This window comes from Bicyclus anynana, chromosome 9, assembly GCF_947172395.1.
Source record: "Bicyclus anynana chromosome 9, ilBicAnyn1.1, whole genome shotgun sequence".
Taxonomy (NCBI): Eukaryota; Metazoa; Arthropoda; class Insecta; order Lepidoptera; family Nymphalidae; genus Bicyclus; species Bicyclus anynana.
In genome coordinates, this window is record NC_069091.1 from 11,274,997 (window position 1) to 11,297,002 (window position 22,006).

Below are 22,006 nucleotides of genomic sequence, written 5' to 3' on the forward strand. Positions count from 1 at the left end.
TTCATAGACCAAGTTTTCTTTTAAAAAAAAACACTATAATTTACGTAGAAAAGGCCAAGTACTCGTAACTTTAAACATTGTATTATAGTCAATAGTCAATGTTTACAATGTAAATTTTTTTTGTAAGACTACTTTATCGAAAACCGAATTAGCTGAAATTTAGAATGGAGATAGATTATATCCTAGATTAACACAAATGTTACTTTTTATCCCAATTATATGTACCTACTTATTTCTCGCGGGTAACACCCTGGGGCGCAACTAGCCTATACATATTTATAAGTATATTAAATTGGGCGGATAATTGTGCCTCTGAGTATATATTCTATAATGGATAGATAATATCAATCATTCTTCACAATACTTGATTACTTACTTACCACATTACTTACCTTGTGAGGAAGTAGAGTAGGAAAAATTGTCGGTGAAAATTTCAAATAAGAAAACATCATTTGTGAGAAACATTTATTTTCCGAACGTTATAATCATTACCTAAGTCAATATGTACAAGTGGTTCCACAAATTCATTTCATTGTTGCAACAGATAAGTAGTAAGTATAATGTATATTATTGAACTTACATCTAAAATATGGCGTATTTTCCTTCGATAAACGTTTGGCGTCCTAAATATAGTAAACCTTAAAAAATATACATATTCATTTACAAAATGTGTCCCCTAATCTACCTGCACAATTTGAATAACTATTTCATCGCAAATTTATTATAACGCTTCTGAATTTTGAAATTTCAAGTATTTGTAAAATTAATACTACATACATAGCCATTAGATATATGCAGTAATAAGTTAACAAAAACTTTCGTAATATGTAAAAGTAGTATAAGACTAGAGTATTTTGAAAAAAAAAATGAGTATTACACAAATGAAGGGACGGATGAAGTGATATTCACTAACAAAATGCACATTCAGACATTAACGATCTGCGTTCAAGTTTGTATTCGCCATCTACAAAGTGCCTAGTGGGAGTTTTCAATATTTTCATACTGTTACTATCGCGTTCACGTAAACGCGAATTTATATGGAATTGAAACGGTTGCGCATTAGTGCCACTAGATGGCGCTGTTTCAATTCCTTATAAATTCGCGTTTACGTTAACGCGATAGTAACAGTATGAAACTACCACTAGGCCCTCTGAACGCGCCCATTGATGAAGGATATGTCGAGCGTAGAAATATATCTTAAATCGATGGACGCGCCTTCCATTTGATAGTACAAGATCCGGCATAAGGAATATATAGCCTCATCTGTTATTTATCTGTTTTAAGAAATAACACATGTTATATTGAATCTCCTTCCCTCATTGGTTAATAAAAAAAATTGTACCGTAGGTAATAGAATATACCCAAAATAATTAAAAACGTAATGGTTGCCTGCTTTCACACTGCAACTGTGGGGTTGTCAGATATGAAAAATTGAGTAATGTTAAAATCCCTTCATCAGTTACTTAGTCGTCTAATATGTAAAAGTGAAAGCTTATTTTTTTGCTTAATTTAACTGCATTAGGTTGCCTTTGATCTAGTTCATGGTTTCCTAGATTTTGTATGAAAAATATGTCTGGCCGCAATAAAACTAGGCAACCTATTTGGAATGTGTCACCGTGGATATTACCTATTATTTATTTCTAATAGCAAATAAATAACAGATCTAATGCCCGATAGTAGACTATGAATTTAGGAAGGCGAAACGCAAACTTGAACGCACCAACGCAGTCAAGCCTGTCCTTAAACAACTACCTATTCATATTATTTCGGATATTGTTGATTCCGATCCTATAGACGTAAAATTACTAGGCCAGAGTTCAACAGAAAAACAGTGAAACAAATTGATTGATAACAATGTCAATACTTTCTAAAACATATAGGTACTTACATTTATACATCTACATCACACAATAAATGTGATATAAATTAAATGTTTAGTAAAAATTATTAATTTAACGTGGAAAAGGTGGAAATATGTGTAACTACCTATTGTAAAAAAATAATAAAGAACTTAGCGTAAATATAATACCTAGGTATTATATTATAAAAAAAAAACCACAAATTGATTTTGTATTGTGTAAATCATATATTTTAAAATGTAGATAGTAAATATCTACTTAGTTTTCATAAATATTAGCCCAATCCTAGTTTATAGATTATAGTTGAAAACTTGTGATTTAAAAATATATTGGGCAGTAAATACATTAGGTATATAGGTTAATTAAATATGATATTTAATTGATCGATTAATCACCGACATGCTTGTTTTAGAAAATACGTAAATAATATTTGCTATATTATTATGTAAAAGAATATTGCTTTAAAACTAATTTAGTTAAGCAAAGAGTCTGGATAATTACCGTCTAGGAGTTAAGTTGGTAAATGAGTACAAGGTGGAAACTCAAAATAAGCAGACGCTTAACCACAATATGATTAAATTACTTGGCGAAGTAACTTTACCGTAAACAAGTATTATAATCTTCTTGAAATGTTAGAAATAAATGTTTAAAATTAGTTTGACGTGAATTTTTTTGAAAGCTATAAAAATTGCCTCTTGTAAGATAGTGTTTTAAAATATCACATTATTGAAGCAAAGAGGATTATAGAACTGTGGAGGCTTTTATTGTATGGCATGACCAATAGCAAACGTTTCAGTATCATGAATTTAATTTCCAGGGATTTTTTAAATTTTTAAACCCTTTTTATTAACTAAAGATTTTAATTTAAACTGAGTAAATTAAAAAAAAATTGTTATTTGTAAATATATATAGTTAAGGAATATAAAGAAAAATATTTGTCCTTAACTTGGATAACATGCATATTTCCTATTTAATAAGACCGTGTAATATTTTGAGTCGAGAAACTTAAAATTAACAAAGTAATTGTATACTGTATTGCTTTTAAGGCAGTTTCTTACATAATATATATTCTTCATGAGTCAGTCCAATAAAATAGCACCTGCTATATATGCTATACAAAAAAAGATTTAGTTAAATCTACTTGAAAAAGGTGGGCCTATTTCGTTAATGTATTTATTAATAAGAATACTTAGTAACTAACTTAAATAAATGAGATTTAAGTACAGATTTCGAGTCTATTGTCTGTCCTGCGTTAAAAATTATACTTATATGAGAATCAAATTTCCTATTTTATAAAAAAATACATGCTATAAGTAATTACTGATTAATTTTTATGCTAACTAATATATAGTAAATACAAACTTAACGTTTAAATAATATTAAGTAAAGGTACCTATCTAATTTATGAATTAAATCATTCATTTGTGATTTTTTGCGTAAGCCTGTCGATTTGATTAAAATGCATTTATAATGAAACAAAATATCTTTAGCTAAAATTATTAACTAAACTTGCGAATCAAGTTTGTGAAAAATACCCTCCTTAATTTATAAAGCTGTAAATAAAACTCTTTTTACTCTGACCTATTCAGATTTTTATAAAAAAATAAAGAGAATTTATATCTACATTTACACATTTTAAAATAGACTTATAAAAGATCTCTAAAAATATATAATATTAAAATTGATTGAAATAGGTATTTAATCTAATAGAAGAGATTAAGACGAAATTTATAGCATAGACGAAGAGCCCACGATTGCTAAATCAACTGGATACCCATTTTTCAATGAAAATGTATGACTACCTCTTAATGTTACGTACTCCTAAGTAGATAATAGATATTGGTACTATAAATAGTATGGTAAACTTTTGTACTGTACGCTGGCATTGTATCATCAGGCCTAGAATAGATAGTTTTTAGAAATGTTCAACAAAAAATCATATCCTTTATGTAGGTACACTTCATTTTTAATATTTGGAAAGATATAATAGGTGTGCCACTGTTATTATTTTTTCTTTATGTTCAAATATTTAAATTAAGAATCAAGATATCCAATTGCTATAACGGCATTTACCTTCTACTTGTTTCTATGTTTTAACAACACATTCCAGTGTTAGCCACCACAGATTACGACCATGGACTCTTTGTCTATACTTAAGTGAATATTTATCAAATAATTTTAAAAATGGCACTAGTCAAGAGAATGATTTCTTAAATTTACTAATTAGGTAGAATGTGGAACCTACAGTTTTTAATCAAAAAGAGAAGCTAAGCTTAAGTATCTAATTTTCAAGTCAAACGTGATAACCCTTACAAACAAAGGATTCTTAAGGGTTAAAAAAAACTACAAAGATATTGCCAAATTAGTATAGATTTAAATTTATTTGACAGGCACATTAAAATAAGTACCAATCAATGTTAATATTGTGTATCTATTTATTTCAAAGAGATCATTTATAATCAATTATGAGATAATCAATATTAGTGTAATCCATTTTATACTTATTCTACAGAGATTTTTTTAGTCTAGAAAGGAGACATTTTCCACGACTCCTTGATTAGACATTGATAATATCGAATTATCTCAATTGATGAAACACATTTGGAATTATATACAAACTTAATCAGACTTTATAGTCTTTGTAAAGTGGAAAACATTTTTATACCACACAAAATTAAGTAGAAATATAGACTTATGCGTAGGCGGTTTAAACTATACGCAATAATTGACGTGACGTAAATATATACATAGTAAATGTAATCTCAACACATTACATTACCTTACATTGAGGGTAGATTTGAAGACTTTTGCTGTCTTGTCATTGGTCGGCAGCAAGAACTCGACTAGCGACGATTGTCTTGCACCATTTAATTTTAAAGTTCCGTGGGGATAAGACGTGTTTCTAAGAAATGCGAAAGTCACACTTTCTTGATTCACATGTCAAACAGAATTTTTTACTTATTCTGCTATTTTTTAAATCATTCTTAAAGGAAGAATCCCATCATTCATTCTTATAGAATATACACAATCATGCGAGTCAGCGTAATTGACTCGACGTACTGTGTCGAACAACAATAGCGAAGTCGACAAGAACGTAAGATAGGTAGTACGTACCTAATCACTAGTAGGCATTGATTTCAGTCAAAAAATATGTATAAGGTAGTCCGTGCTTTAGTAGTCTATTACTTCGCAACTGTCTCCCTATATTATCAAGTAGATTAAATGCTCGAATTTGCTTTTCAGAAACAATACATTTACAGTATCAAAAAGCATTCAAAGTTTTTAGGTCATCTTACCAATGGCCAACTTTGATCTATAGATATTACCCCTTACTGGTGTATTTAAGTTGAAAAATATCGTACAGAATATGAAGGACGTCACAAATGAATTTTAAGGACCATTGCTGTTATTTGGATGCTTTTTAATACCTACTTGGAGGATGGCGTATAAAATAGGTACCTACTAAGAATACGGAGACTCCCACAATGTATGCTTCTGCAACGATGTTTTGTATAACTCGCAAGTACGACTTTCGAATCACTTATATCTTTCTCTTTCTATAGTATAGTATTAGACAGAGAGAGATAGAGGTGTATTCAAAACTCACACATGCGTTATACAAAACAACGTTACAGAATAGCGCTCATCACAGAATACTCCTATAGGTAGTAAAGTAAAAGGCCGTACAGACTACTTTAGTATTTAGTCGAGTACGAACAATTTTTGGATTTACCGCCCAAAAATTGTTGGTACTCGACTAAAATACTAAGTAGTCTGTACGGCCTTTTAGAGTGTGACTGTCTACAGCTTCAGTCTACATTTTTTTTAAATCTCCGTATTCTGAGACTGAGTGTAGTATACGATGTTTAGACTATAATTTCGCGGATGACTCTACGTGCGCGGGAGTTGGGCGTGGAGTAGCCTGACTCGAGCGACTCGTCATAGCTGAGGGACAGATGCGGCGGCTTCTCCTCCGCCCCGCCGTCCTCACCCCCTCCGTAGCTCTCCGGCAGACCGCTCACTTCGTGGTACGGCGACTCTGTTTGAAAAAACATCAAGCGTTACTTATCGAATCAGCAATCGGCAATCCTTAAGGTTAATTTCACTGCTGCCCGAAAGAGTGATCTGGTACTCAAATTAAACCCTTGGCGTAAGTTCTTGAGCCAAGATGTAAGTCTACGACCAGGCCTTCGTTTCCCCTTTATCTTTCCCTGGATAATAAGCTGGAGCAGGTATCTAAATACATAAAAGCGAAAGGTCACATGAAGAAATCTCGAAAACCGCCTAACACAGAAAGTTGAAAATTGTCAGGAAGGTAGTTTACAGTTTATTGATCTGAACCGATTTCGTATCAACCAGTAGGCCTAGTATACAATAAACGTCATATCTCGTGAAGATAGTAGACAAAATGTCTCCACGCCACGAAAGAAGTCCCGCGGCTAAAACCTGAACTAAAATTGACAGCGTCTTACACAAATGACAATGAGCCGCGTCTACAGGACTTATCTATACTAATATTATAAAGAGGTAAAGTTTGTAAGTTTGTAAGTTTGTAAGTTTGTAAGTTTGTAACAATTTTTTGAAATGGGGTAATCTTCGGAACTACTGGACCGATTTTAAAAATTCTTTCACCAGTAGAATGCTACGTTATCGGGGAGTGCTATAGGCTATATTTTATATTTCTATCATATATAACTACTGAGATATCGCGGGTTTTCTCTTACAGGTCAGACCGAAAAACTTACTTATTCGCATGCGCTGCCTCAACCATTGCGCATAACTGAAATAAATGTATGGAGGCTTTTTGAACCTTTAAAAGTTCTACAAAAAAGTCCGCGACACCATATATCTATCTTTTATATTTTAGCAGATATAGTACCTTTAATACTTTAATAAATTATTTAAATTTTAAACTAAGGTTTACGTCATTATTTACACAACTAAACTTAAATCCTTATCAAAATAAATGATTTAATAATCACAAGGATATTATAGAGATAAGATTTGCCCTTTACAGTATGTTAATTAGTTATATAGTTTCGGAGATAATATAAAATTTCTGAAAGTCGCAGAAATGCCGCTATATGGCGCCCCACGGTTTCAATTACGTGGTTCCCGTTCCCGTATGAATATGAGGACCAAACATAGCCTATGACACTCGCAAATAATGTAGCTTTCTATTGATAAAAGAATTTTCCAAATCGGTCCAGTAGATCCAGAGATTACCCCCGACAACCACACAAACTTTACCTCTTTATAGTATTAGCATAGAAGTCGCTTGGGAAATTATAGTCTTTTGGTCATTGCACCACGCACAAAAGGCTGGACCAATTTTGCTGAGGGTAGGGATAGGATAGAGGTAGGGAAGGGGTAGGATAGAGGTAGGGTAGGGGTAATTTAGGGAAAGTGTAGGGTAGGGTAGGGTAGGGTACGGATAACGTAGGGGTAGTGTAGGGTAGGGGCAAGGTAGAGGTAGGAGAAGGATATGGAACGTATAGGGTAGGGGAGGAGTAGGATAGGGGTAGGGTAGGGGCAAGGTAGAGGTAGGAGAAGGATATGGAACGTATAGGGTAGGGGAGGAGTAGGATAGGGGTAGGGTAGGGTAGGGGTAGGGTAGGGGTAGGGTACGGATAAGGTAGGGGTAGGGAAGGGTTAGGGTTAGCGGTAGGGTAGGAGTAAGGTAGGGGTAGGGTAGGGGTAGATTAGGTGTAGGGTAGGATAGGGTATGGATAGGTTACGGGTAGGGTTAGGGTAGGGTAAGGTGGGGGGAGGGAAGGGTTAACATTAGCGGTAGGGTAGGCGTAAGGTAGGGGTAGGGTAGGGTAGGGTAGGGTTGGGTAGGTTTACGAGCAGGGTAAGGTAGAGGTAGAGAAGTTTACATCAATTTTTACGCGGACGAAGTCGCGGGCGTCCGCTAGTATAGTATATTAGTAGTTTATACGAAGCGCAGTCTCACCGATATGCTGGTCTATCCGTTTCTTTGGTTTGTGCACAGACGCGTAGGGGTCGGAGCAGTAGTCCTGTCGCGACGGGTTCTGCGACGTGCGCATGCCGTAGTCGGGCGCCGGCACGTGCGTGCCGTGCGGCAGCGGCGGGTACGGCGCGTAGTCGTCGATGGTGCCGTAGCCGCCGTGCGTGATCGGATCGTACCTACACGTAGACATATGAAAGACATAAAAAAAAGAAACCTTTGCTGAGTTTGTTGTAGGCTCTTCTCGGACCAAGGCGCCTTTAGAACCCTTTAAATTAAATTATGACATAACTTGACCTTTCAAAAGTGCTTGTAAACAAAGCCTAATTGAAAAAAAATGAATTTTGATTTTTGATTTTTGATTCTAAGATGAAATTTGGTAGGGAGGTAGTTTATAATAAGTAGATGTCCGCTAAGAACGTATTTTTGCGTACCACATTTTACAAACGTCAAAATGCTGTCGTCCATTTTGTGACGTCACTAACACACTTGATGTAATAAACGTCAAATTAATTATTATCTAATTTTTTTGTCAAACGTTCCCTTTGTAAGAGATTTATTACAGTGACGTCATGAAACAGCTGAAATATAGACTGTCATGGCCGACAGGCGTTTTAGCTCGTATTGTCATCAACAAAAAACACTAAAATTTTCATGTAATCACGTCTCAAAAAAAAAATATATATATATATTTAGACTAATAGAACGATAATGATCATTTTAAAACCATTTAAAAAAGTTTCAACTAGCCTAACTCTAGAAAACATTATAGGTTTGCTTCCTTATCATTCTTACCCATAATTGCTCTGCCGGTCGATCATCTGATGTGAAGGTATCCCTGGAGGGTTGCCAGCCGCAGTCATCTTCATCTGCCACAACGAGTCCTGCGAGTTGACGCTACCACCATTGTTGCTGTTAGCGTAGCTGTTCTCTATGTACCCCATGTTCACCCCTATGGGAAAATGCACTTTATGTATATGTTTATGGTAGTTCTGTGTGTCTGTATGCATTAGGACGGATATTGTGGATACAGTGTTACCGTCTACGCTGTCACTACTGGTTAGTCCTTTGCGTGCATGAGGAGAAAGTTGCAATTGTTAATACAAATATTTTAAATGTTTCATAAAAAAAAATAAACGGGAAAACATCATGCAGTTTAGAAACGCTTGTAGTAGTGAAAAAGTAACTAAAATAGGGTTCGTCAAGCTGAGCTATAAACATTAAAGGCTAGACTAAGTTATACCTAAAAGAATATCTCAATTGCTAGCAACTGTTTTTTTTCTAGAAATAAAAACACAGTTGTATATTTTAACTGATAATGATATGACGTTGAGATTGTTGCCTAGACTGTTTTCACATACGAGCGACAGAAGTTGTCGCTCGTATGTGAAAACGTGGAGAAATACTAGCCTTAAAAAGTAAAAATACACCTGCGTTTTTCGCACTTAAGATAATTGCCTTCTGGAACCACCTCATGATTTAAACAGCCCCAAAATTTTAAATTATAAATGTTGTGGTTTAAAAGTCGGTCGTGCGGTGCGCTTGTGGTAACAAACAGGTGCAATGTGCATACTTGCTCACGCAAAATCTATATTTATTTGCAGGCTATACGAGATATACCTATATCTTTTTTCTAAAATTATTTCTGTCTGTTATAGTCTTATAGTATACGTCATTAGCTTCTAGTATTATCTATAGCAAATATATGTAGGGATATCAATTATAACGCCGCTGGGATAAGTTTTTGTACACTGCAGGTTTTCTGTGACACTGCAAAACTATACACAGCGTGTTCAGTGCAGACGCAAAGTTTGGCGCTAACTCTACAGACTTTAGCTACGTTCCACAACAATAATAACAAAAAACTCACAATCGGTATTAGACAGGTTCTGGCCGGGATGTGTTTGCGTGTGAGGCGCCATATGGTATCCATATCCTCCTTGCGTAGCGTATACAGCGTTCTTTGAATCGTCCATAGACAAAGGTAGATCCATAGAGTTTTCGAGAGCTTTGTTCTCCATCCCAGTACTGGGATAGTATGGCGGTGGGGCTTGATTCTGGGGCGATCCCATCGGGGATCTCATAGAGTCCATTTCGTAATCTTTTGAAGTGTCTTTCTTGTTTTCGTTGCGTTTGCAGCGACAGAATATAAACAGGAGACTCAGGAATAAGAGGAAGACAAGGCATGAGACTATAATGGCGACGACGGTGGCAGTTGTAAGAGTTACAGCTTCCTTTGTATATGATGTGCCAACTGCAAATTAAACGCAAACATTAATTAGTTTTCAACACTCCTTACTAATTTAGTTAGTAGTTAGTTAGTGTCACTGTTAAGCACGATTCTCGTCTCAGAATGAGAGAGGTTAGGCTAATAGTACACCACGCTGGCCCACTGCGTATTGGCAGACTTCACACACGTAGAGAATTGAGAAAATTCTTAGGCATGCAGGTTTCCTCACGATGTTTTTCCTTCACCGTTTGTGACACGTGATATTTAAATACCTAAAATACACATAACTGAAAAGTTGCAGGTGCATGCCCCGGAGCGGATTCGAATCTACGCCCGCCGATTCGAAGGTAGGGGTCACATCCACTGTGCTCTCCATTAAGAGGTATAGCTGTGTAAGTTATGGGGATTTTAACCCGTTATTTGTTACTAGGACTAAAATTACTTACTTTCCGCTACGACTTCATCGCTGCAAACATTGTGGTTGGTCTTCAAGCAGAGTTTGACCCTCATGCGCGGGTACTGGCGCACGTAGTCGAACGAGTCCTGCGCACGGTTGGGCGGGTCCAAAGTAGCTTCTTGCGTCATGGATCCCACGCCAGACAAACGCAAAACTATTGTTTCTACCACCTGCAAAAGAAGGATATTGTTGGTGGCCAAGTATATTGTCAAGGTCAAGACCGCAAGCGCATATAGGGTAGTGAAAAAAATATCAAACTATACCCATATCCATATTCTGATATTTTTTAATGTCTAGAGGACACAGCTTTCACTCCCTACCCCCGTCTTAGCACCGTCCTTGTATAATCTTGGTGTAACATGCTCTAACTAAGTGTGATATAGAAAAAGGCACTACTTCAAGGTGTTTAGAGCTGCTTGTAAAATTAACGTGCTGATTATAATAATTCATCATCATCATCATTAACAGCCAATGGACGTCTACTATTGGCCATAGGCCTCTTGCATGGACTTCCAAACACCACGTTCTCGAGCCAGCATCCAGTGGCTCCTTGCACTCCTCCTCGGTCCACCTAGAAGTGGGGTCATTCAACACTGCGCTCGGTGCGAGGTCGCCATTCCAGGTCGCACCTCGGGACCCCTAACATCCATCGGCTCTTTGAGCTATGTGGCCTGGCACTTCAGATTCGCGACTCGATTATAGTCATAATTTATTTTTATTTCCTTACCTGCCACCCGTCTGGACCTCCCTGCCCCTCAACAACGCCAACAAGCGGCAGACACGTGGGTCCCACGCTGAAGCTGATCAGCGTCGAGCTAGGGTTGTACGTCACGTGCTCTGGCGGCAAGATCTTGTCCACTTTGGTTGTCACCGACAGTTCGTTTGAATAGTTGCTTTGTCCTTTTGTGTTTACCGCTTTGACCTAAAATATTAAGACAAAAATTATAAATTTAAATTGGTTTAGGTAATAGTTTAGTTTTAGAATAAAAGGCTTTTTTTCAACATGACCTCCCCCTCTGTTTATTCCTTCAGTTAACCGAAAAAATTGTGCCAGGGTTGGGTGCGATAATAATTCAAAGGGGTGCTGTAGTTATTGGACCCCATAGTGTAGAGTTATAGAGCTATATGAAAGAAAGAAAATAAAATTAAAACCGTGCCACAGATAACAATTTATACCTCGTCCACATGGGCGTGTCAAGACAAAAACACATGTAGCAGAAGCATCAAAAAAGTACACTATTATGTATGGCACGTTGAAAAAGAGCTCAATATTTGTGCTGCACGAATCAAGCATTTGGAAGCACAAATTTTGGAACTTGGTCCAAAGAACGCCGATTTTCAGCATATTATGCTAGAATTTATTTGATGTAAACCATTTGATATGAAAAGAACTACGTAAGTAATAACTGCATTCCGTGGTGCTACTAGTGATTATGTTTAAAATAAAATTGGTATTTTCTACATGAAAAATTGCGGCAGTGAGGAAGCTAGTACCTACATGAATGTTCTTATAAAGGCACACTAAAAATGATTTACCTTGAAAATATATGTCACCTGCTGGTAGCGTTAAAGAAAAAGAGAAATGAGCTTTGTGATCACTAAATACACTAATAGAGCAAAAAAGAACAAGCTTACAGGTGATAAAAATGATATTATTGAATGTAATGACATTTTTCTATGATTTATCTTAGACGATACATTTTTAAAGAAGATTTTGGCAATCAGTACAATGACACGTGAAATGTAAAATCAATTATCCAATCAATACATCTCTCTTCTATAAATCACTACGTATTTGTCAAAGCTTTTCCATATGCAATAAATGGTTTGAAGTTCTTTATGAAATGAAACACACAGAACGCTACAACACTAAGGTGGCAAAATTACAGTGAATCTAAATACCTTGAAGTAGTATGAGTTATGTTGCTCAAGGCGTGTCACGTTACAGGGGTTCGCACGTCCACAATCATATTCTTTCCAATCGAATTCATCGTCTCGATCAGCTGCGCAGTGTTCACCACCGGCTGGGTTCCTAACACGACGATACAGCACGAAGTACTTCGTACTCGACAACCCACCATTAAACCCTTCTTCCCATTTCAATGTCACGTATGTCGCATCAACCTTCTGAGTGGCTAAATTCTTCGGCGGTTCTGGCGCACCTTTCGGTTGAAGCCGAATTTGTGGGCGAATGTTTCCTAGAGAATTCTTCACTTTGCAATAATAATCGCCGTAGTCTTGTAGCTTCACATTCCTAATCACTAGTATGCTCAAATATGAATCGTTTTCGTCTGTCGTGGTTATGATCTCGTAATGACCGTCTGATGACATGTGCAGTGGCGCAGGGTTCGAGCTGTAAAACCATTGGAATTCCGGTTTGGGGTACGCTTGTACGCGGCATGAGATCTCCGCATTTTCCATTAGGTCGTAAGCGACTTTCTTTTGTTGCCCGATTGATATGGGCTCATCTGAAATTGCAAAAAAATTATTACAATATGTTAAATTGATCCTTGTCACTTGTACTTACATCCATAAATTTATTCAGAACTGTATTATTGTCGTTCTAGAAGAAACTCATGTCGATTATTTATATGGACCAACATGGATAATAATATTATATAACATAGTAAGTTACAAATATCTGTCATTATGGAGGTAGGTACACTATATTGCATTTACCATGATGTCATAGCGGAACCGAAATGAAAGTAACCTCGTTTTATAAATGAGTAATTTGGAAAAAACAAGCGATCAGCCGATCAGATGAATCAACAAACACTCAAACATTGAAAACAATCTCATTTGCATTATGTAGGTACTTGAATAAATCATTAATTTAACGGAAGTTATTAAAAATACATATATAAATCTTATACTCACGTTCAATTCGTAACTGCATGGAGGACTCTACTTTTTTGACTTCATTTTCAAAAGAGCACGAGTATACGCCTCTATCTGCTGGTAGCAAGTCATCACCATTCGGTCTGGCTTTTCCGTGAAATCTGAGCACACTTTGTATATTATAAACTGCATTTCTACTTTCATTTATTTCCGTTTTGACTTCGTACAAATTTGCATCAGGATGAATTTCAGCATTGTTCTTATACCACTTCACATTTGGTAGAGGTTTGCCAAGTGCAACGCAGGTCAATGAATAGTTTCTTTCACCAGAGTTTTTAATAACGTGAGGTTGTAGTTTAGATTGGAATCGTGGCGGTTGGTACACTTCCAGGTTAACTGTGGCTAGTTCACTGTGTCCCAATTCATTGGTCGCCTGGCAGTGGTACATTCCCTCGCTGCCGAGATGTGCACTGGGTATCGTATATTTATTGCCTGTAGCGAGCACTGACGACTTTATATCACCAGTTTCAATTTCCCGGAACCAGCGGTACTGAGGGACAGGCCAGCCTGGAGGTTTGGCGCTGCACGTTAACACTACTCCCGCGCCTTCCTGAGCTATTGGATGATCGGGACTGATGTAAGCTCTACCAGGCTTATGTCGCACAAGTACTGCCACAGATGCAGTTCCGGTTCGTTCTGCTTTATTGCCACTGCTTGGTGATATAACATTTACCGCTTTGCAGATATATGTGCCTGCTGTATCAGCGTTCACTCTTGTCAATAATAAAATGTTTCCTTTCTGACGGAAATCTGTTCTTCCTTCTCTAGTCCATTCGACTGATATAGGTTCAGGATTAGACGAAACATCACATCTAATTTCTACAGTACCGCCTTCTTCAGCTTCGTAAGTCTTAGAGTCTACAGTGACACTGGGAGGGTAAAGGACGTCTAAGAATATTTCGTTTTCACCAGGATGCCCGAGGCCATTGTCAGCGCTGCATATGTATTTGCCAGCGTCCTGTACTGTTACTCCTTGGATGATGTGGTTAAACGAGTTAGCAATGTACTTTCCATCTCTGGTCCATCTAACAGTGTTAACTTTAGGTTTGGCGTCAACTTTGCACACCATTTCTGCAGTCAAATCAATCTCTACGCGTAGAGGGTTTTCTGGACCAACTTCGACGCGCGGGAAATCTGAGAACAAAATTTATTTCTTTGAATGTTTGTTGCTAGCTTTGAGTAAGAATTAATTAAAAAATTAATGTGGCTTTACCTTTAAATGAGAAACGGTAAAATATTTTCGAAACAATATTTACGAGTTATATACATAATGTATATATGTATAATGTAAATTGCCTCATAATATTAAGATACATATATGTATGTTATATGACTCTTTATATTTATGATGGATAGGTATTTTTGTATGTAGGTAACAAACCAGCAAAAGAACATAAAGTTTTAGGAGGACTACTTAAGAATATTTATTTATCGGATAGTTTTATTTAAATTGTTTGCATCTTTAATTAGGAGGACTACTTAAGAATATTTATTTATCGGATAGTTTTATTTAAATTGTTTGCATCTTTAAGAAGTTGAACATTCTTTTAAATAAACACATCTGCCAGTAGCTTACATTTCACACCGATCTTACAAACATAAGATGCCGTTAGTCAATACATGTGTTACAAAGTTTACGCGCCTCGTGTTCTTGTGTATTCATTTTCTGGGTAAATAAATCCACAATAAAACAACCAAAAAAGTTCAAAGTTCTTTACCCTTTTTTATTTATTGAGAAAGAATGCACTAAGCAACTTAGGCTAACTTATCCTAAAAACTAAACAAATCATACCCACGTGAAATAGTGGCAAGAACTACCAAATAATACCAAATTGACTAGGTAAGTACTAGGTAAGTAGATGTAATTAACAAACACACGCTGTTGAGTATCGAATCTCAATTCAGATTTATATTGTAAAATAATATTTCCTAAAGTGACTAAAACTGGTCTGGCGGTTGAGGCTATTAACCTAAACGTCTACCAATTTCGACTTCTTATAAAATATCAGTCAAACTGTTATAGTTGTCGTTGACTGAAAACATACGAGTATCTCAGAACCCACGAAGAAATATATTAATAAATGAAAACTCTGTCTTACTCCAGTTGTATCTATGCTTTTCACCTGAAAAACTCACACCGAAATATTCAAGTCCTAAACAGGAAACGAAGGCGCCTCAAAGCTTGCTCGGCTCATAACACTGTTTACACTGCGTGTCGGATTTAGAACCAGCAACTCTTCTTGGTTCATGTTTTTCATTCAGGTCACCCAATTACAAATATTGCAGGCATCTGGCGGCTATTCACCGGTGATTCGACAGGAAGCCAGAAATGCATGAGATAAATATTTATTACAATATTAGGTCAGTTATATTATGAAATCTTCATCTCTGCGATCACGTGTAGGTTCTGGATGCTTTCACCATCAGCATTACATATAAATAAAATTGAAATGTCTGTCTGTGATTTCAAAATAACTATGTATTATATAGTTATTTACACGATACTGAAAGTAAATCAAGCTTTTTAAAATTGTTGCCTGTCTGTCTGTTTGTCCGGCCCAATCTCTAAAATGGCTGTGTCAGTTTTAAAAGGACTTTCACTGGACCAAGGTTTTTCAAAGTGGGGTTCGCCATTCAACAGCAGGGGGTTCACGACAAGATTTACGTAATGGTGGCTTGATAACTGAGACCAAATTTTAAGGTTAACACACCAAGCACACCCATCACATTAATATTACAAAGACATTTTTTGGTACTTTATGTGCTATCTTTTATTCAAATAAAAACCTTATTTTCTTCAACTGTCAAATTTGGAAATGGAAATAAAAATTTCATTAGTTAGTAAGGGGTTCGCCGTCACTTGGAAATTTTAACAGGAGCCGAAACTTTGAGAAACCCTGCTGGACGATAGAGGAAGGTATTGAGCAACATTTATGCCCCTTTTAATTTCGAAATCGATGGTTCCCATGGGGTTTGCGAGAAAACCGATTTTAACGCGAACAAAGTCGCGGACGTCCGCTAGATACTAATATTTACGTTTACAAGTTTCTATCTTCTAAGAGAGATCCCGATTACATATTTGGAACATAAAGTAGAACTGATGAAACGATTTACATGCAAATTCGAAACAAAATATTCCGAGTAGGCTGTCTTAACAAGCACTTTGAACCTCGTCAGTTGTCTATACTTTTTAATATATTTCATGTTCAGAGGCCAATTCTGAACATGAAATATATTTCCAAAATAACTAATAGTGATCGATACTGATGCCAAAAATGTAATCAGTAAATTTTCTGTCTGTCTGTCTGTCTGTCTGTATGCTATAGAAACAAAAACTACTCGCCGTATTTTAACGTAATTCGGTACAATTATTCTTCATACTCCTGGGCTTATAGGGCTAGGTTATAGTATACTTTTCATTAAGCTACGATCAATAGGAGCAAAGCAGTGAAGGGAAATGTTGGGAAAACGGGAGAAGTTACTCCAATGTTACAGCGATACTACTGTAAGGGCTGGATTTAATGAGGTCTAAGGGCGGACGAAGTCGCGGGCGTCCGCTAGTAGTAAATACAAATAGTTTTAGTTAGGAAAACATAAACTGTACTAGTAGTAAGCACCTACTTAGTTACCTACCTAATAATCTCAGGATTATCACTAAGTCGGCGTCTCCTTGACGGATTTTTTAACAAATTTATTAAGCACGAGTGCTATTTCATAGAGTGATAAACGTAACGATAGCCACGTGCATGCTTTCTGTGGCCACGTGTCCCAGTATTTCTCAACACATACCATGGAATTCTATGGATAACCTATGACCTCGCCGCGGTACTTAATTTTATAGCAGTAGGCTCGTACTATGAACCTTCCTATCGCTTTTCTATTAAAAGATATCACGTGAATGCTTGTATAGTTAATATGCCTGACACTCTTTTCATCATTATCAACCCATACTTGGCTCACTGTTGAGCTCGAGTCTCCTCGATAATGATTGTACTGCATTCTTGGCATCAGTATCGATTACTAATCACCCCCTGATATTTATTTTGAAAATATATTTCACGTAGAGTATTGACGTCTCTACAGATTTATTATTAGTATTATATATTATATTATTATTAGTATAAATAGATTTACCTTTGGTGGCAGTGCACGCCAATAGGAATAAGCATCTTTAGGAGTTTTATTATAAAATTCGTTTATTTCAAGTAGGCTTGTCTAAACGCCAGTTTGTCTGTTCGTAGCGACTCTACTACCGGTTCGTGAAACAGCAAATTGGGGTTCGCACACCGCATACGTAGGCACATACTTACGGCGAAGTGAAATGAGAAGTTTTGTCCGCGCTCCATTTGCTGCGAGGAAGGCAAATACCGCACAAAGACTCCTTCAGAAAAGCCACGGTTAAAGAAATGCCGGCTTTCACAACTTTATAGTTGTAGGCTTGGTCGTTCACCAAGATACAAAGTAGGTGTGCTGTTTTAAAAAAAATTAATACGTTTTGTGGCATATTTCGACGCGACGTGCATGTCTCAGGAGAAATTATGCGATACAGGAGCTCGTTCTACTTTTAATAAATCAGAGCTCCGCAGTTTTTGCATCGACAAAACTCTTGAAGCCTCTTTAGTCCTTTCGGATACAGTTGAGATACAAGAAGGAAATATATATATACTTGTAAAGAATAAAATTTATAAAATATAAAATTCTTTACAAGTTAGGCCTTGACAACAATCTCACCTGATGGTAGCGGGCTAATTTATTAGGAGGAGTATGAAAATCCACACCCCTTTCGGTTTCTACACGACATCGTACCGGAACGCTAAATCGCTTAGCGGTCTTTGTCGGGAGGGTGGTAACTAGCCACGGCCGATGCCTCCCACCAGCCAGAAATGTAGCCAATATTCTTGCCACCATTCCACGTGGGCAGAATTTGTCAACTTATCCTAAATAACTACTTATTAGGATAAGTTATCTTAAGTTGCCTATTGTATTCCAGAAAGTTCAACAAATAATAACTTTTCAAACAACATACGAGTACTATAGCAACCAAATAACTGACCCACTAACCCGAATTGGAGCCCCACTGTCTAAAATCCAAATCCCCTGTTCTATGAATGAAAACCCCGTAAATGGGGATTAATCCGCGTTGGAGTTGGCTAAGCTCAAATATCTTATTTTTTTATTTTTACTTTGTTGCACAAAAACTGCGAAAGAAGTGTGCAAAAGTTAGCTATCAATCTGTCTGATGATTCTATTGCACAACTATGTTCCTACCCACCTAGTATTGAGATGCTTTTATTATCAGGGGCGTAGCCACCGCCGTATCAGTCGTACCAATGATACGGGGCCTCCGGACTACAGGGGCCCCTTGCATGTGAAAGCAAAAATTGGTTAAATATAATCCACAAATTCACTTCTGCAGGGCTAGCACGGGCAAGGGAAAAATTTATCCACGGGGAGAGGATAAAACGTTTATCCCCCACACTCGTTTTATCATATCCCCGGTGGATAAACGGAGGGATAGACTTGTCAACCCATTTGTATATATCTTATAAATTGGCATTAGGTATATTAATAGTCCGAAATAAACGTAAATTTGATAATATTTGGTTATTTTGTGCATATTATTTATCTGTTTTCTGTTGGCATTGTTTTGTTTGGTGATTGTTTTTTGCGGTGATTTGTAGTAGGTATCTATAGTATCTATCATACTAGCGGACCCGGTCAAGCTTCGTTGTGACATAAGTGCAGTTATTCTCTATCCCTACTCTACCTTTCTTTACCTCTACCCCTACCCTACTCCTGCCCTACCCCTACCCTGCCCCTGCCCTACCCCTACCCTACCCCTACCCTACCCCTGCCCTACCCTACCCCTACCCTACCCCTACCCTACCCCACCAATACCCCACCCCTACCCCAGCCCTACCCTACCCCACCCCTACCCCACCCCTACCCTACCTCTACCCTACCCCTACCCTACCCCACCCCTACCCCACCCCTACCCCACCCCTACCCCACCCTACCCTACCCCTACCCTACCCCACCCCTACCCCACCCCTTCCCCACCCCTACCCCACCCCTACCCTACCTCTACCCCACCCCTACCCCACCCCTACCCCACCCCTACCCCACCCCTACCCCACCCCTACACAACCCCTACCCCACCCCTACCCCACCCTACCCTACCCCTACGCTACCCCTACCCTACCCCTACCCCACCCCATATTGCGAAGCAATTGTTAAAGACCAAAACATGCGAGACATAATTGTTTTTTTAAGTAAAGTTTTATCCCCACATCAACTTCACAGGGATAAATTTATCGCGTTTAAATGTCAAAAGTCCCAAAGTATATCATTTTATCCACTCCATATGCCATAGTGGAGGAAAAGATCTCCACGCGTAATGTCAATCGGGGATTAATTTGTCTTTCCCTTGTGGCCATGCTATGACGGGTGGATTTATATCCTTAGTCAGTGGATATAATGGGTGGATAAAAATTTTATCCCTTGCCCATGCTAGCCCGGCTGGTGCTTCCCGAAAAAAAAGAGTTTTCCTTTTTTTCATTGGATAAATGGGTGGATAAAAATTTTATCCCTTGCCCATGCTAGCCCGGCTGGTGCTTCCCGAAAAAAAAGAGTTTTCCTTTTTTTCATTGGATAAACGTGTGCCCAAAAGTTGGAAATATCCTACATATACTAAAGCCATTCTTGAGGAGTAGTACTGTTTACTAACAAACAAATAAGAAATGAGGGAAGAAAACGCAAGTCATTTCATAACTTTTTTATTTAAAATTATGTATTGTTGTTATATAAAATATTATTCAAAATATATTAACTATATTTAATTATTTTAGGCTTTTTAATCAAATTTATTTTCATTAATTTAAGACCAAGTTAAAAATAATAACTATTAGGTGTGAAATGACTAGCGATTTATAACCTCATTTTTAATTTGTTTGTTACTAAACAGTACTCTTTGAGTACAGCTTTAGTATAGATGAAGTTACTGTGTATTTATTTTAAACGAGCATTATTGTTTCTTTTATGATTATCTTTACTCTTCATTTGGGCCCCCAACAAATTTTGATACAGGGCCTCTCCAAGGCACGCTACGCCACTGTTTCTTATATACCACTACGGTACAAAATACACAAGATGTTGAATGATCATGTTAAAAACAAGAAATAAAATATGAGTGCCAAGAAAGCTAGAGTTATGTTTGCATATTTTCTACGTATAGTTGGTTTCCCTTGGTACCTATAACACGAAAAACTTGTTATCAAAGACCGCGTAATAATTGCTTTTTAAAATTATACATGCCTAAAGAGAACATGTTATATACCATACATGCGTTGAGAGAATGTTATTAGAAAGTGGTTCCAAACAGCTATCGATTTGTAATACTTACGCAGTGAGGTGTTGTTACCCCTCTGATCTCATCTGATGGTAAATGACAAAGCTGCCTAAATTGAAAACATGTTAACCTCCATCTTACTCTATTTACGACATGATAAGCAGATCTTATCTACCTTGTCATAGTATTGTGATGCAACATACATATTTCAAATGAATAATGTAGAAAATTAACAAGTAATCATAATCTTAAATCTTCATCGCTTGTACGACGAATACATGTTTATTTTTTTAATACAAAATTTTCCTAAAATAAAAATAAGGAAAATTTAATCTATCAGTGACCATTTGCATAAATGTGTTTTTAAACCCCTACCAACGTGTATGCTAAATTTCATTATCATATAATCGCTTGAGCTCTTGTCTAACGTGCAAATATAAAAATCAAATTAGCTATAGCTTAAAAACCAAAAAAAAAAGCAAACCCATTTTCTTATTTTTATTTATAATAATAATTATTATTAGTGCAGATAGTGAGCAGAGAGTGAGTAGTTCCAGAGGTAATAACATCTCGCGACTAATATGTAGGTAACACAAGCGTGCCTAATTAGCGAAACCATAATCTAAATGAATGGACATGAAAAAAATCACATTATGTTTAACGTTAACCAACATAAATCTGTTTGAACTTCTTATTGAGTCGGTAGGTATTTCACTGAAACCGTAAAAAATAATCCGTTAACTTTACCGCTTTATTTAACAGCAGTAAATCAGTCATAATCAAAGTAAATATTCTAAAATTCCGACTTTTAGCGGCAATTAGTGATTTTACGCAAACCAGATAGATACGTTTACAAATAATAAATTACTCCGGTAAAGTTAATTTGTACATAATTAATTATTTATTATCATTTAGTGGAAGAAAGACATTGCACAGGTTTACGGCCTCAAATTGACCGTACAATGTCCAATTAATAAGTGTTATTTATCAAGACGTCATTAATTCGTACTAATTTGTATGTCGCGTTTTTGATAAATCCGTGGCAGGGACACCAAGTAAGAACCTTTAAATCCCTGTAGCTCCAAAATTAATATATTGACTTTTTATTGATTGATTACTCATAATTTTTATACAATTTAATAAAAATTTTAATAAAAAAATTCAACCGACTTCCAACTCAAAAAATAACTTTAACTAAAAAGCAAAAAATAACATCCTACCTATGTGCTACCTTCTGATC

General features: G+C 36.6%; 1 protein-coding gene across 1 annotated transcript in view; it reads right to left on the reverse strand.

Moving 5' to 3' along the window:
• Nucleotides 1-451: 451 nt before the first annotated feature.
• The window catches only part of LOC112043921 (hemicentin-2), a 62,195-nt gene continuing 40,640 nt past the window's right edge, over nucleotides 452-22,006 (reverse strand). Inside the window, exons 5-12 of the mRNA XM_024079592.2 lie at nucleotides 13,398-14,552; nucleotides 12,420-12,985; nucleotides 11,245-11,439; nucleotides 10,507-10,687; nucleotides 9,701-10,084; nucleotides 8,626-8,782; nucleotides 7,816-8,009; nucleotides 452-5,898 (exon numbers count right to left, since the gene is read on the reverse strand). Of these exons, the coding sequence (XP_023935360.1) occupies nucleotides 5,726-5,898; nucleotides 7,816-8,009; nucleotides 8,626-8,782; nucleotides 9,701-10,084; nucleotides 10,507-10,687; nucleotides 11,245-11,439; nucleotides 12,420-12,985; nucleotides 13,398-14,552 (3,005 nt within the window). The 3' untranslated portion in view covers nucleotides 452-5,725. The remainder of the gene's footprint in view (nucleotides 5,899-7,815; nucleotides 8,010-8,625; nucleotides 8,783-9,700; nucleotides 10,085-10,506; nucleotides 10,688-11,244; nucleotides 11,440-12,419; nucleotides 12,986-13,397; nucleotides 14,553-22,006) is intronic.